Source organism: Rhamphochromis longiceps, linkage group LG22 (genome assembly GCF_057381845.1).
Source record: "Rhamphochromis longiceps isolate RC_006_pf linkage group LG22, R_longiceps_female_GT1.1, whole genome shotgun sequence".
NCBI lineage: Eukaryota > Metazoa > Chordata > Actinopteri > Cichliformes > Cichlidae > Rhamphochromis > Rhamphochromis longiceps.
In genome coordinates this window covers 36639187-36653199 of record NC_140577.1, presented here as the reverse complement: position 1 = coordinate 36653199, position 14013 = coordinate 36639187, and the positions used below count along the sequence as shown (strand labels likewise).

At 43.0% G+C, this 14013-nt stretch overlaps 2 protein-coding genes across 4 annotated transcripts in view; one reads left to right on the top strand and one right to left on the bottom strand.

The window, feature by feature from the left end:
* The window catches only part of vps45 (vacuolar protein sorting 45 homolog), a 17485-nt gene extending 8454 nt beyond the window's left edge, over positions 1-9031 (bottom strand). The window contains exons 1-11 of the mRNA XM_085395353.1: positions 8756-9031; positions 8482-8616; positions 8335-8395; positions 7791-7870; positions 6519-6587; positions 6296-6433; positions 5946-6056; positions 5615-5749; positions 5269-5382; positions 964-1131; positions 663-821 (exon numbers count right to left, since the gene is read on the bottom strand). Coding sequence (XP_085251479.1) covers positions 663-821; positions 964-1131; positions 5269-5382; positions 5615-5749; positions 5946-6056; positions 6296-6433; positions 6519-6587; positions 7791-7870; positions 8335-8395; positions 8482-8616; positions 8756-9013 — 1428 coding nt within the window. The 5' untranslated portion in view covers positions 9014-9031. The remainder of the gene's footprint in view (positions 1-662; positions 822-963; positions 1132-5268; positions 5383-5614; positions 5750-5945; positions 6057-6295; positions 6434-6518; positions 6588-7790; positions 7871-8334; positions 8396-8481; positions 8617-8755) is intronic.
* The window catches only part of pogza (pogo transposable element derived with ZNF domain a), a 22225-nt gene continuing 17237 nt past the window's right edge, over positions 9026-14013 (top strand). For 2 of the 3 annotated variants that reach the window (XM_085395351.1, XM_085395349.1), the window contains exons 1-4: positions 9026-9897; positions 10862-10969; positions 11539-11645; positions 11731-11791. In XM_085395351.1, the coding sequence (XP_085251477.1) occupies positions 10870-10969; positions 11539-11645; positions 11731-11791 (268 nt within the window). In that variant the 5' untranslated portion in view covers positions 9026-9897; positions 10862-10869. Of the gene's footprint in view, positions 9898-10858; positions 10970-11538; positions 11646-11730; positions 11792-14013 lie in introns of all 3 variants that reach the window. The other variant, XM_085395350.1, reaches the window with a different exon arrangement.

The following is a 14013-nucleotide window of genomic DNA, read 5'->3' as shown; positions in this document are numbered from 1 at the left end:
CCCCAAGTAGGTATTTCTCCATTCAGCTGATTGTAGTTAAAGTTTTCCTGTATTATCGGTTGCAGCTGCTGATATTCTAGAAATTTACAACTTCTTTAAATGAAATAAACATCTTGTATTTTTTATCCCTTTTCATGCCACAATGATCTGATTGTTCCCAATGGCTGTTAGTTTACCTGGGATAAGTAAGCACCTACCAGGCGGTCAGCGGGTGTTTATGGCTTTTAAAGCAGTTATGATGCTTAATACTGGAGCTTATGAAGGGCAGAGGAGAGATTTTTGCTTTAACACATAATGCTTGTTCTATGATCAACCAGGTCTGAGAGCCTGGTGGAAACATTTATACCTGGATATCCGATGTTACCTGACTGCTGGTGGTATTTACAACTCAGAGACAGAACATCTGACATGGATGAGAACTTATCTATAAGTGTGATCGTCTTTATATTGAGGTTCGTGAGTTCCTAAGGAAACACATCGTCAGCATAATGAACTCCTTTAACATCCACGTTTGGTCAGATTGCTGCCACTAGTGGCTCGATAAAAATGACAGGAAGTGAGGGAGAAAGCAGACAGGCCTGTCTAACGCCCCTCTGCAGACCGAAGCTTTGTCAAGTACGAGCCTTTATCCTAGCACGAGCGTTTGGAGAGCTGTCTGTTACCCTGCGGTGACGCTCAGACACTCCTCTTCTGCTCAGCTCGTCCATCAGAGATGACAGGATGCTGCTGCTGTGGCGCTCGTACCTCAGAGCGTAGAGCATGACGAGGCGCACGGCGTCCAGCTCAGACACGCGTGGATTTTGCAGCAGTCGCCGCACATTCTGAAAGAAGATGTTGTGTTATGGCCCAAACAAGCAGGAAAGGAAGACAGGAAGTCAACACAACGCATCCAGAATGACCTTCATTTATGACACATTCAAAAAAACCCGTGAAGCTCAGGAGGACGGAACAGCTGACATTTACCTGCTGAGCGCTCGAGTGGTCATTCTGACAGGCCAACTCCTGCTCCACCTCCGACACCTCCATCAGCTGCCGCTCCGACACTAGTCGGGACAGCTCGCCCACCACCGTCACATGTTTGGACACGGTCCCCGACATCTTCTTAAACTGGGGGTAGTTATCTACAAATGCCTACAGTGGGTGACAAAGGACACAAATCATCAACATTTTATACAAAGCATCACATAATTAAAACATTCAAACATTCCACAAATACAAGAAAAAATACATGTAAAAGTTTTCCTTCCATCCATTTTCTGCTCCAGGTCCAGCAGTTTGAGCACAGAAGCCCAGGCCTTCCTGGGTCTGGCCTGAGCCCTCCTCCCAGGGACACGCCCAACATTCAGTTTAATTATATTTTATTTATAAAGCGTCAAATTACAAAAACAACAGTCGCCTCAGGGCACTTTATACTGTAAAGTAGACCCTACAATATCACATAGAGAGAAAAACCCAACAATCATATGACCCCCTATGAGCAGCACTTCGGCAACGTTGGGAAGGAAAAACGGACACTCATATAAGCTCATCCAGCGTTCCCTGACCAGGATGAAAAGCACATTGCTCCCCCTGAATAACAGATGGGCTCTCCTCTCCATCACCCTGGCATAGAGGCTGAGGAGTGTGATCCTGCTAAAGCGGGACGGTTCTCCCATTCCAAGGGAACTCTCCCTGCTCTATTCCGGCCCATTTGTCAGCCAATCAACATCCAGCAGCTCACGTCATCTGATTCCAACAACCAGCAGTCAGGAGGGCTGCAGGGAGCGCATCTCGGGTGAGGGAAAACTGCTCTGCTGTCTGACTTCCGTGCACAGACGGACACAGCTGTGGTCCATAAAACCAGATTTAGGGACCTCGGGTCACATCTCATCCACCCTGTTGGCCCTGACTGGATAACTTTTTAAATACATCAACCTCAGCGACTCACTGGGTGATGAGTACAAATAAAAGTCTTAAACACAGGAGACTCCAAATCACAAGTTAGGAAATGCACGTTTCTGGGCCACGCCCCAACAACGCAATCTTTAAGCCTTACGGTTGTTATCCATTCAATTTCATCCGTCCAACTAGGGCTGGGCCATATTATACCGTTCACGGTAATACCGGTATAATGTTAGGCAACGATAGGAAAATGAAATATCGCGATAGAATGGGAGTAAAACGCGCGTGCGCAGGGCCTTTGTTTTCATACGCACATGGCCGATTGTTGAGTGAAACAGATGAACCAGAATTGGTTTGTAAAAATGGTGCAACTTCAGTGGTGTGGAACTGGTTTGGTGTTTGTCCGTCAGATACACGACAAAGCACATTTTTTTGCAGAACATGCAAGCGGCCGTCGTTATTGTCATATTTGTCTGACTAAGATGCTCTTAAATCTGGGAGTAATCTGGGTCCTAAACTCCGTATGCTTCAGGTCAAACAACACTGCAGCATCACTGAGCGTTAAAAACTGTCTAAATTCTTTCATCTTTAATAAAACGATCAGCATTGCTGCTTTACCAGGTGTAACTATGAAGTTTAACTTCCAGGCATCCATGAAAACAAAAGTTATTACATTTAACGGAGTTAGAAGTTAGCAGGAAGCTAGCGGAAGTTAGCTCGCTAGTTTCACTAGTTACCTAAGCATGATATAGCATGTTCTGACGGAGAGATTTCTGAAAAAAAATCAAACGTACAGCTCTGCTATCACTTCCAACATAAATGAAGACAGGAAACTAAACAGCAGTGACGTTTGTAGGGTTACTGAAGTTGGGCTAGCTGGTATATAATGATGTGCTACGTGATCGCTAGCAACACAGCTATGTTAGCATAACATAAACAGTGAAGCTGGAGGACGAACACTAACACTTTTCCACTTATAAAAGTTAACGTGAAGGTTCCTGATGGTTAGAGACAAATGCAATCGCATGGCAGGATGCTGTAAACGGACCAAACTTCAGTCAGGAGAACAACTGAGATAATCCATCCACAATACGAGGTTAGTCATTAATATACTGCAACAACATGGGAATAGAGCAGCTGCCAGAGAATTCAACATTAATGAATCAATGGTACAGAAGTGGAGGAAGCTTGAATAAAGTTTGATTTATCTGACTGCTTTGTTTCGCTTAATGTGCCTTATAATCCCGTGCACCTTATGGTCCGGAAAATGCGTACTGCACACTGCAGTTTAATGTTGCAAAGCACCTCTTTTTAACTTCAGTGGATATTATACATGGTTATGCTCAGGATATGTCAGCCCATTTCTACTGGAAATGCCTTTTGATTAAACTTTCAGCAAGGAATTTGCATTTGCACTGTTACATTTTTATAAAGCTTTAATGTACATAAAAACCAGCTTCTTGTTTAAGTGAAATTAAATGGAAGGTTGTCTTTTTACACTAGTAATGTTGTGGAGTTGTATTTTGTCTCGCATCAATTATATCGTCGGTTATATCGTTATCGCAAATTTTCAAATATATATCGTGATAAATATTTTTGGCCATATCGCCCTGCTCTACGTCCAACCATCCTCTTCTGAATGTCTTGATGCTCAATCATCCAGGTAAGTAAATCTCCAAAAGTTGATTCTGTTCTGGACGTAGCGTTTGTGGGAGAAACGTTTCGTGATCATCAGGTGACGTCTTCAGTCTCAGCTGACTGTTGGTCTCGTACGACGTTACATCTCTCTTCACTTGCATCCCAGTCATGGAAGCGTTGGAGGTAGTTCATAAGAGACTACAGGATGACCTCAGCAACAGGATCACCGTCAGCATCCACCAAGTGTGTTTGAACTGTGTCTTCATTCCACCTACTTCACATACAAGGGTCAGTTCTACAGGTAGAAACATGGGTGTGCCATGGGCTCCCCAGTTTCACCCATCGTGGCCAATTTTTACATGGAAGAAGTGGAAAAGAGGGCTTTGCTATCCTACCCTGGAACACCACCAAGCCATTGGTTCAGGTATGTGGATGACACCTGGGTGAAAATCCAATCTCAGGACGTACCACATTTCACAGATCACATTAACTCATCAAATAAATCAGGGAGGATATGAAAAGTGGCAGGTTAGCCTTCTTAGACTGTGAGATTTCCATCAGGGCTTTGATCAGTGGCCATGAGAATTTGCATAATTACGATGAAGGACCTGACCTCCCAGCCCATTGTTCCTTCAGTGGGCTAGTTTCAGTCATTATGCAAATGTCCTGTTTATAAGATTGAAACCTGCAGTCAGCTGAGACTGAAGACGTCACCTGATGATGACGAAACATTTCTCCCACAAAACGCTACGTCCAGATGAACAGAGTCAACTTTTGGAGATCCTCTTCTGAAGCAGAGTCATGGTGGGTAAGCAGGTTCTTACAGACATCCTCCCCCTGCCTTACACTTTCCCTCCTGGGAGCTACGAGGCCTTCTGAGGCTAGTCAAAGGGTTTTTGTGTCTACCCTGGGATCTCCTCCCTGTGCCCAGAACGCCTCCAACGGACGGTGCCATGGAGGCATCCTAATCAGATACCCAAACCACCTCAGCTGGCTCCTTTTAACACACAAGAGAAGCGGCTCCACTCCGTCTGGAGGTTTGAGTTACTCGATCTGTAAGGCTGAGCTCAGCAACCCTGCACAGGAACCTCATTTCAGCTGCCTTTCAGATTTCATGACCACAGCTGAGGGCTGGAATGTAGGCGGACTGGTAAATCAAGAACTTTGGCCACCTCTCTCTTCACCACGACAGTCCGATACAACGCCCACATTCCTGCTGACACCAACTCGCTGGCCCGATTCACGCTCCACCTCCCCATCATTTCAACTCTCTTGCTTGTGGCGACCTCCATCCTCCAATCCAGAGGGAGCATTCCAACATTTTTCAGCAGTTGCTATGACAGGGAAATTAACTACAGAGGCCAATATACATTAGCATATATATATATATATATATATATATATATATATATATATATATATATATATATATATATATAAAATATTCTGTAACTCTGTAACTTCTGTCGGTGCTGTGCTTTTTTGGAAATCGAATTTCCCAGAGGAACCCACCCGAGGGATTAATAAAGTTCTATCTAATCTAATCTAATCTAATCTAAACCAGTTGTGTATCAGGCTGTAAACATGATTATTTCTGCATTTTAACACAGGAGTCTAAGGGGACTGACTCCCTGCTGAAGCCTCTGGACTGCAGAGGAACTCACATTTCCAGCGCTGGGGTCGATGTTCGTGTAGTAAAACCTTTAAACTTGTATCAGTAAACAAGCTGAGCCCTGGCTGGAGCCTGACCTTCATGTCTGAGATGGACTCCAGCTTCTGTTGTCCTTTTGGCTTTTTCTTTTGGAAATCCTCCATCAGGTTCTTTATATTGGTGCCAATCTCTCCAAAGTTCAGGTACAGGTTCTAATGAGGAGACGAGAGAGCGAGGTTAGTGACTGTTAGGACTCGTTTCTGCTCTGAGAGTTACCATTGTAACCTGGACTGAAGGGGCAGCTGAAACATCACATTTTTAAAGTCTGCTAGAAACCTACCAACATGACGAGCGCAGCTTGTTTCTGTCACTCGTTTCAATCCTATTAACGCTGAGCACAGATGCTGACAGATGTGAGCAGATGTGCTGCTGTGTGAGACTCACGTTGGCGTAGAACTCGTCATTCTCAGCTGACAGGACCACCTCTCTCAGGTCTTTGCTGATCCCGGGCACTCTGGACAGGTCGATCCTGTTGTTGTTGAGGCCAAGCAGCTCGTGGACCATCGCCTGGTATGTCCACTGCAACACAGCGAAAGCTCGTAAACACGCACGCGCTTCACACAGACACACAACCAGTGAATTTATGATTTGCTAATTTTGTACACACAACAGCCATCAAATGAAAGTGACAAATGAGCTGCAGAGGATGCAGTGTGAAAGATGACAGAATTATTAAAAGTGCAAAATGATGTCACAGAGGACAGCGAGCGGTCACCTGATTGAGCAACGGCGTGATGGCATCGTCGCTGCGGTCCAGGATAAGCAGCAGAGGAGGAACTTCAGTCTTCCTGAAGTCAAACAGCTCGTACTCCTTCGTGATGATTTGCTGACAACAAACAAATAAAATACTGAGTAGTACTTTTATTCTTCAGAGCACTACTTGAGTAAAAGTGTTAACAGCTTGAGGCTCAAGTGTTTAAACCCAAGTGCTCAGGTTACAGCACAGAGCTGACATCATCTTTGACCAGCCAACAGGACACTCGGTGCTAAAATAACCTGTAGTGGCATTAAAAGCACTTTTCAGTGAGTGTGTGATGACGTGTGTGATGATGTTGCTGTGGAAACCTTGACGCTCTCCGCGAGCCGCTTGGACATGTCTGAGGACAACTGGTAGCGGATCATCGGACATTTCTTCAGAGCAAGCAGGACGGAGGTCAGTCCCTGAGTGCAGCGTGCCAACATAGAGGGTTCCCAGCTCCGCCCCTAAAACACACACAGGTGATGTGATTGCAGCATGTGGAGCTTTTTAGGGCGGAGCTCTGACAGCTGAGGGCCATGTGGTTCTTACCCGAGTGACTCCCTGCAGGTTCAGAGAGAACAGGTGAGGATTCACAGCGATGAAGTCTCCGTAGAACTCCTGCAGACACACACGCGCACACACACACATGCAGACACACACACACACACACACACATGCAGACACACACACACACACACACACACACACACACACACACACACATGCAGACACAGGCAGACACACACACACACACACACACACACACATGCAGACACACACACACACACACACACACACACACACACACACACACACACACAGTAAGCTATACTTCTGCTACTTTGGTTTTGATGATGTCACTCAGGTGTGTAAAGGGTTAGAACTGTGTTCACAGCAAACATGGCGCCGAGTTTGTCCTCGTGATGCTCACGCGGGCAGGACGACAGCTTGCCAGGACATCCTATGAATTCTCAGACCTCGGCACAGTTTTGTTCTGTGTCTGCTTTAAAATTAAATTTGATCAAACAGCTCGGCCCGACCAAACCGCCATAGTAAGCTCCTCCTCCATTTGTGACTGTCAGCATCTCACCTGACACTTGGAGAAATGATGATGTAGCACTGATGGTCATGCAGGCCAAGCTGGATGTTAATAGCAAGGAATTCTTTCATATTACATACATAACCGTAGCATGTTGGGCTACATGTTACTGATGTCATCAAATGAAGGCGTCACAGAGGAACACTTTCAGCTCTAGTCAACTTAAACTCTGATTATAAACAAGTATTTGTTGTATTATTAGAGGAAATGTTTAATCAGTGAAATAATGATCTGTCCAAAGCTTGAAGGTTTCCACATGTCAGACGTGAATCACGGTTAACTGGATCCAGCCTAAAAATCACAAACGTGCCGCCGTTACCCAAATCACTACGTTCACTGATGAGATGGAAACGCCAACAGCTGTTTTTCTGCTCCTGATCTCACGCTCAGTTGCTCCTTTGACTCAAACCTCATAATTAGTTGAAAAGAACAACCCGACGGAGCAAACGGTCGAGCTCACAGGATTCATGCTGGTTAATGAAACTGAAACAATGAGAAGATGACACAAAGATTTAACCCTGCAGCATCAGCTGACCTCTCTCTGCAACAAGGAGGTGAAGACAGAAAAAGACCCTGGACTAATATTATTATATTAATGTTGTTAAGACGTATTTTGGCAGAGTCAAGTTCAGCTAAGAATGAGCCGCCATGACTGACAGAGAGATCTTACATCATGTAGAAATATTAAACCCCCACGCTTCCTCGGAGGTCCTGACACTCACCTGGACTTCAGCCACCACTTCCTGTTCATCAGCCTCAGCCAAGGCCTTGATCTCACTCTTACTGATCACGTTGCTAAAGTCTGAAACACACACACACACACACACACACACACACACACACACACACACACACACACACACACACACACACACACACACACACACAGCAGTCAGTTGATGGACTTCAGGTACAAACAAACTTCTGCCCCAAACCAAACTCCAGAGAAGAAGTCTCTGATATCTGTTCAGCTGACAAGTCCACAGCTGTAAGTGAAAGATACCTCACATTTGATGACAGTGTCACCCTGTTTAATCAGACTGGCGTCATTAAAAGCAGCAGGATTCGCTTTTAGCAGCCCCTCTTCAATGTGTATAACAAATTTTCTGATAAGATCGCTGATCTCTAGGATTCTGCAGCAAAGCTAAACTCAGTTGTGTATCTTAGCTTCCGAACTATGTTTGAACTGTCCGAGGACGACAAGTGTCAAACCAGCAACCCTGTTCTCCTCTCACTCCAGCCCTAACTGTCACTGTGGAAACTTACAGATGAAGTAGACGCTGTACTTGGGCCTCCTCAGCTCCTGGATCAGGTGCTCCACATTCTCCTGCAGCAAGCACACAAACACACAGTTGCAGATGGTGTTACCTCACACACAGACACACACAGAGTTACTCAGAGGGCGGTTTGTACCTTGGTGGGCCGCAAGAAGCAGATGGCTTTAAGGTGCTTCATGTTATCCCTGTTCTGAGAGTCAATCCGCTCAAACAGGTAAACCTCCTTCTGCAGGATCTCAGACTGAGTGTACACCACGCTCACTATACTGGTCTGAACAAACACACACACACACACACACACACACACACACACACACACACACACACACACACACACACACACACACAGTAACGTTGCTGTAAACACTGCTGAGCACCAGCACCGCTAACAGTCCTGGGTCGGTCCTCACCGTCTCCTTGTCCATGAGCAGCACCTTCATCCCGGGCCCGCTGATCTCGATCATCTTGGAGATGTACTGCTTCACCGCGAGCGTCACATTCATGATGGCGACACTCAGAGACCACAAACAAAAACAAATAAACAAAGAGCAGCGGCTGCAGAGAGGGTTTTTTCGTCTCTTTACCTGCGGAGCTGCTATAACAACACTGGAGCAAGCTTCCTTCCGGGTCCCTGACGTCACGTGCCGCACGCACTCTGCTTGCGTCATCGGGTTCTGAGAGATTTTTCTAAACTGGTAATAATAATAACAATAGTAATAATAATAATAATAATAATGCACGTTGATATTGCCTTTTAGGCTGACGTAGAATAACATCCTTCAGTCAGAATTTTAAAATGGAAAAACGTAAATTACACAATTCCACTCGTGAAATGCTTTATTTATACCAAAAACAACAACAACAAATACTAGTCTTCGTTAACATATATATTTACATGCAAATAATATACATGTAAATATATTTACTGATTTCTTTTTACATTTTGTTGGTTGTTGTGTTAGAAATCGCCACACCATCCTAACACTTTGGGCTGGAAAGTTTAGGTAGGTAGATTCCGGAGCTGTTACATTAGAGCCTTTGATGGTTGCCGTTCATGTCTTTAATCAGAGTTTATAGACTCTGTAAATAAAAACAGTCCCAAACTGATTAATTCTGTGTTGCTAATAATTAGCTTAGCATTAGCATGCCAAAGATAAGAAGCATGCCACAACTGTTAGCGTGCCGACATAGCGCTGAACTCTACTTAAACTGGCAGAGTGTGGTGCTTAAACTGAGCGTATTTATCGTCGATAAGCAAAAACATCCGGTTACGAGGAAGAAAACATTTAATAAGCCACATATCAAAACAGCTGCTGTGAGCCCCACGGAGAGGTATCACTCCGCTCCGTCTGAATGTAGTCCCGTAACAGCAGCGCAAACGGGAGGTTGTTGGCGGAGGGATACGGTTGTGCTAGCAGGAGCAAACGACATCTCCAACGTGTGTGTGAAGACCACACATTATTCATTTTATTCCTAAAGGAAAAGCACACTGTTCACAGGCAGAATTTTAACGGAATATATAATTGTTTTGCACATTAAATGTCCGGATAAGGTAAGCGTCTGGTTGGTATACTTTTTCAATGGATGTCATCCAGAGTTATTGAAGTCTCTGAGTTAGCAGCTCGGCTAGTTAGCATAGTTAGCTCAATGCTAAGCTACAGTGTGGAGAGACTGTAGGGAAAGATAATGGTGTATAGATTTGTTTTTATCACTCAACTTTTAGTAGTTAGAAATCAGTAAGTGACACGTCGTTGATCTTTAGCATGCTAAGCTGCAGCTGTGGTTACTGAATGTGTTTTAATTGAGTTTTGAAACTTGCTCATGAACTAAATGTATTAATGTTTTTTAAGCTCTGTTACTTCTAATAGAGTTTAAGGTCACCTATAACAACTTTGAGCTACTCCCTTTATCAGCTACTAATGAAATCTCTTTGTTGTTGAAAATAAAATATTAATACGAGCTCCTTATTGATGAAGTTGGCACTGCTAACTTTGAGATGGCCACTAGCAGAATGCTCATACAGAGCAGCTGACATATTTATGAATGAAAAAGGTTCAGATCTGTGTAGAGCTGCAACACTAAACTCGTTGAGCTTTGAATTAGGTTTTTAAAATTTGTTTTAGAAGATTTAAGCCAGAAGGAAATAATTTTGGTTTGAGATTTCCTTTTGCGTTGAAAAATAACATTGGTATAATTAGCCACATGCTCTTTGTTAGGAACCCCTGTGAAATGCTTTTATAAAGCTTATTTTGACTGATGTCCTGTTTGAATTGCAGAGTTGATTTATTAGACTGTATTAAAAAGGAGGTCTCTATAGATAATTTCCCTGTTCAGAACAACTGTACCTGGTGAATGTTTTTATAACTCACCTGTTCAAATTGGATTAATGCTTAATATTTGCATTTTTTAGAGGCATGTTTGGCCGATGGGTGCACACTGACGGAGGTGGTTCTAGCTGCTAGCTGGAGCCTCTAGTTTTTGTGCAGGTTTGTCTCACAGGTGTGTCCTTCCAGCAGGCAAGGAGATGACGACAGAGGTGGAGAGGCCAGCAGGAGGCACAGCTGACCAGGAGATGAAATGTAATGAAGAGGAGGAAGAGGTCCTGCAAGAAAAGGATGATGAAGGTTAAAAAAACCCCCAAACAAACAATTCTTTACAATGAAATGAATTCAGCATATGCAGGTTATCCTTCCATTATCTCGATTCACTTAACTAACAGCCGTGTCTAAGAATCTGTATTTATTAATGATGCTCATCAGGGAAGCGCAAAGATTTTAGAGGCTGCTGAAAAACTTTACACCCTCCTACTCTTTCTGCAGAGGTCCGAAGGACCAGCAATGATGACATTTTATTCCATGACGTAAATTAGTCTTTATATATGTAGCGTCTCATGTCCCCTTTAAATGACGAGTAAGTCTCGCACCAATTGTGATGATTAGTCCACTAACGTGGCACCACGGACGCGGCCTTCACCCAAAAGCCAAAAGCTTTGGAATTTAACATCAGTAAGGCCTTCAGATCAAATAGACCAAATACGATTGAGTCTATAGGATTTCAGTAGGAAGCTGTTAGCATTTGGATAAAGTTCAGCACCTGATAAAAGCAAAGTGACCGTAGAGTTTCCTCTTAAATTCAAATTGGCTGATTGTTGTGATCAGACAGTCAGCTGATTAAGTGTGTGTGTCGTGTTCAGGTCTGCAGGAGGACACTGACCCCCCACCAGTCCATATCATCCCTCTCCCAGTCCAGCCTAATGCAGAGAACAGCTGCGGGCCCCTCACAGACAGCAGCGCAATGGAGGTACTGGTTGATTTTTGATTATAGATCGACTGCTGGTTGTTGATTATAGATCATCTGCAACATTTCAAACATGTGATGTGTTCAGTCTGCAGGTGCTTCTCTAAGCTTCAGGGTCAACGGTCAGCTGGTCCCCCTGCTGCCTGGAGGTCAGTCCCAAACACTTTCAAGTAGAAGTACTTCATTAATATCTTTGTTCATACTAGGGATGGACCGATCCGATATTACGTATCGGTCCGATACTGACCTAAATTACTGGATCGGATATCAGAGAGAAATAAAAGATGTAATCCGATCCATTAAATATCACACAAGCACCTCACAAGACCTGCGACACGGCGTAACTCTGCTCATAACCGCAGCACGTCGGAGCGGTATGCTCACGTGATAGAGCGGCTGTGGCATGCGGGACCTCTCGGCGCTCTGGTTGACCATTGGTAGCCTCATTACCAAACCGGCATTTCATCTCTGAGGAAGTGATCCCAGAGAGAAGAAAGCAAGCGTGTAAGTTCATCTCTGAATGTTTGTAAAGCAAACATACAGCATGCTACTTCAGTCATGAAACTGATCAATGATCAGCTGATCGTCTCTCTTCTTTGTTTTTGCGCCAGAAAGAGGAAACCAGCGGCTGAACAACAGCAGCACGTTTAAGCTTGACTGTTGTTAGAATGTATTTAATATTACTTTCTACACCAGGATCTTTTTCTACAGCTGACGTAACTGTGCAGGGGCGGATCTAGCAAAGTTTAGCCAGGGGGCTGATAGGGCATTAACAGGGAAAGGGGGGCACAGAGACATACTTTTCTTTCTTATTCTCATTTAAAATGTCGAGCTTTTAATAAATAATTATCTGAATCTTACACCCAAAGTTTTAATCTGATGTAAAATGCAGAGGTGTGGACTCGAGTCACGTGACTTGGACTCGAGTCATTAATTTTATGACTTTAGACTTGACTTGAAAAAATGTTCTAAGACTTGACTTGACTTGGACTTTTACACCAATGACCTGGGACTTGAATTGGACTTGAACCGGTTTACTTGAAGAGACTTGATATTTCACCCCAAATATAAAATTTAACACTCATATTATATAGAAAGTGTGCACCATTAATTAAATTCATTTATTCAAACTACACTCCATACGTATGTCTGCGTGAGCTGTAGCACAGCCAATCAAATTAACCAGATTTTTTTTTTAAAAAGAAAATAAAAAAACCCTCAAAAATGCTGCAAGGAGTTATTTTTTTCAGGTACATAAACTATGAAGTAGTCAACAAAAAACCGAAACGCAATATGCAAAACATGCAAGAAGAGAATCACAGACAGAGATGGAACAACTTCAACTTTGTCCGACAGTTGAAGTTCTGTAAAGAACAGGAGGTGGTGCTTCTCTCTTGCTACGATGAGATAGCTGACTTCATCTAACTAGCAAATGTTGTCCAGGCTACGTTGGTGATGCAGTTTTTTTAAATGTGTATGATATTTTTGTCATGCGATTTTAAAGCCGGTCCTACAACCGCATCCAAGAATAACATGCAGCTTATCTCAGAACTGTCGGTGAAAATTATTCTTGGAGCTAGGTTTAATTGAGCTGCATTTTAAAGAGGTGCAATTTCACAATTTGTGTATATTTTCTAACTTCACTATTTTGTCATGTGTTGAGAAAAACACAGATTTAAAAATTACATGGTCTAATATTTACATTTAGCATAACTGCAACATTTTTCTTTCTTTTTTTTTTTCTTTTTTTTTTTTAAAGACTCGAAAGGACTTGAAATTCAAAATTTCAGACTTGTGACTTTACTCGGACTTTTACACCAGTGACTTGAGACTCGACTCTGACTTGCCTGACATTACTTGAGACTTGCAAAACAATGACTTGGTCCCACCTCTGGTAAAATGTATAGAAGTCCATTACTGTATATAGTAACTGTTAAGTCTAATATACCCTAGTAAGCTATAGTACTTTTTCCTTTGGGAACCATCTGTGCAGTCTGCAATTCTGTTGAAGAAAGATGTTGAATCTGTTTAATTATTCTTGAAAAATAATTGATTTCTGTGCATTTTTTTTTTTTTACATGTGCATTAAATTAAAGTTGATTAAGCATCATGAGGTGGAGGGCGGGGGGTGGTTCCCTATTTTTTTTTTTTTTTTTTTTTTTTTTTTTTTTTTTTTTTTTTGCTGGGAGTTTGCAGCCCTGTTAGTTAGGTTGTTTAATATTTCTGGTAAGTACTCTTTAAAATACCAGAGTAGGGAGGATGTTGCAGGTTTAAGTTTATTAGATTGATCAGTTTTGCTGAACTATGAATTATTTTGGGTGCAGTGTGTTTTTTACATACAGGTATAACAGAATAGCTTTAGTGTTGTTGT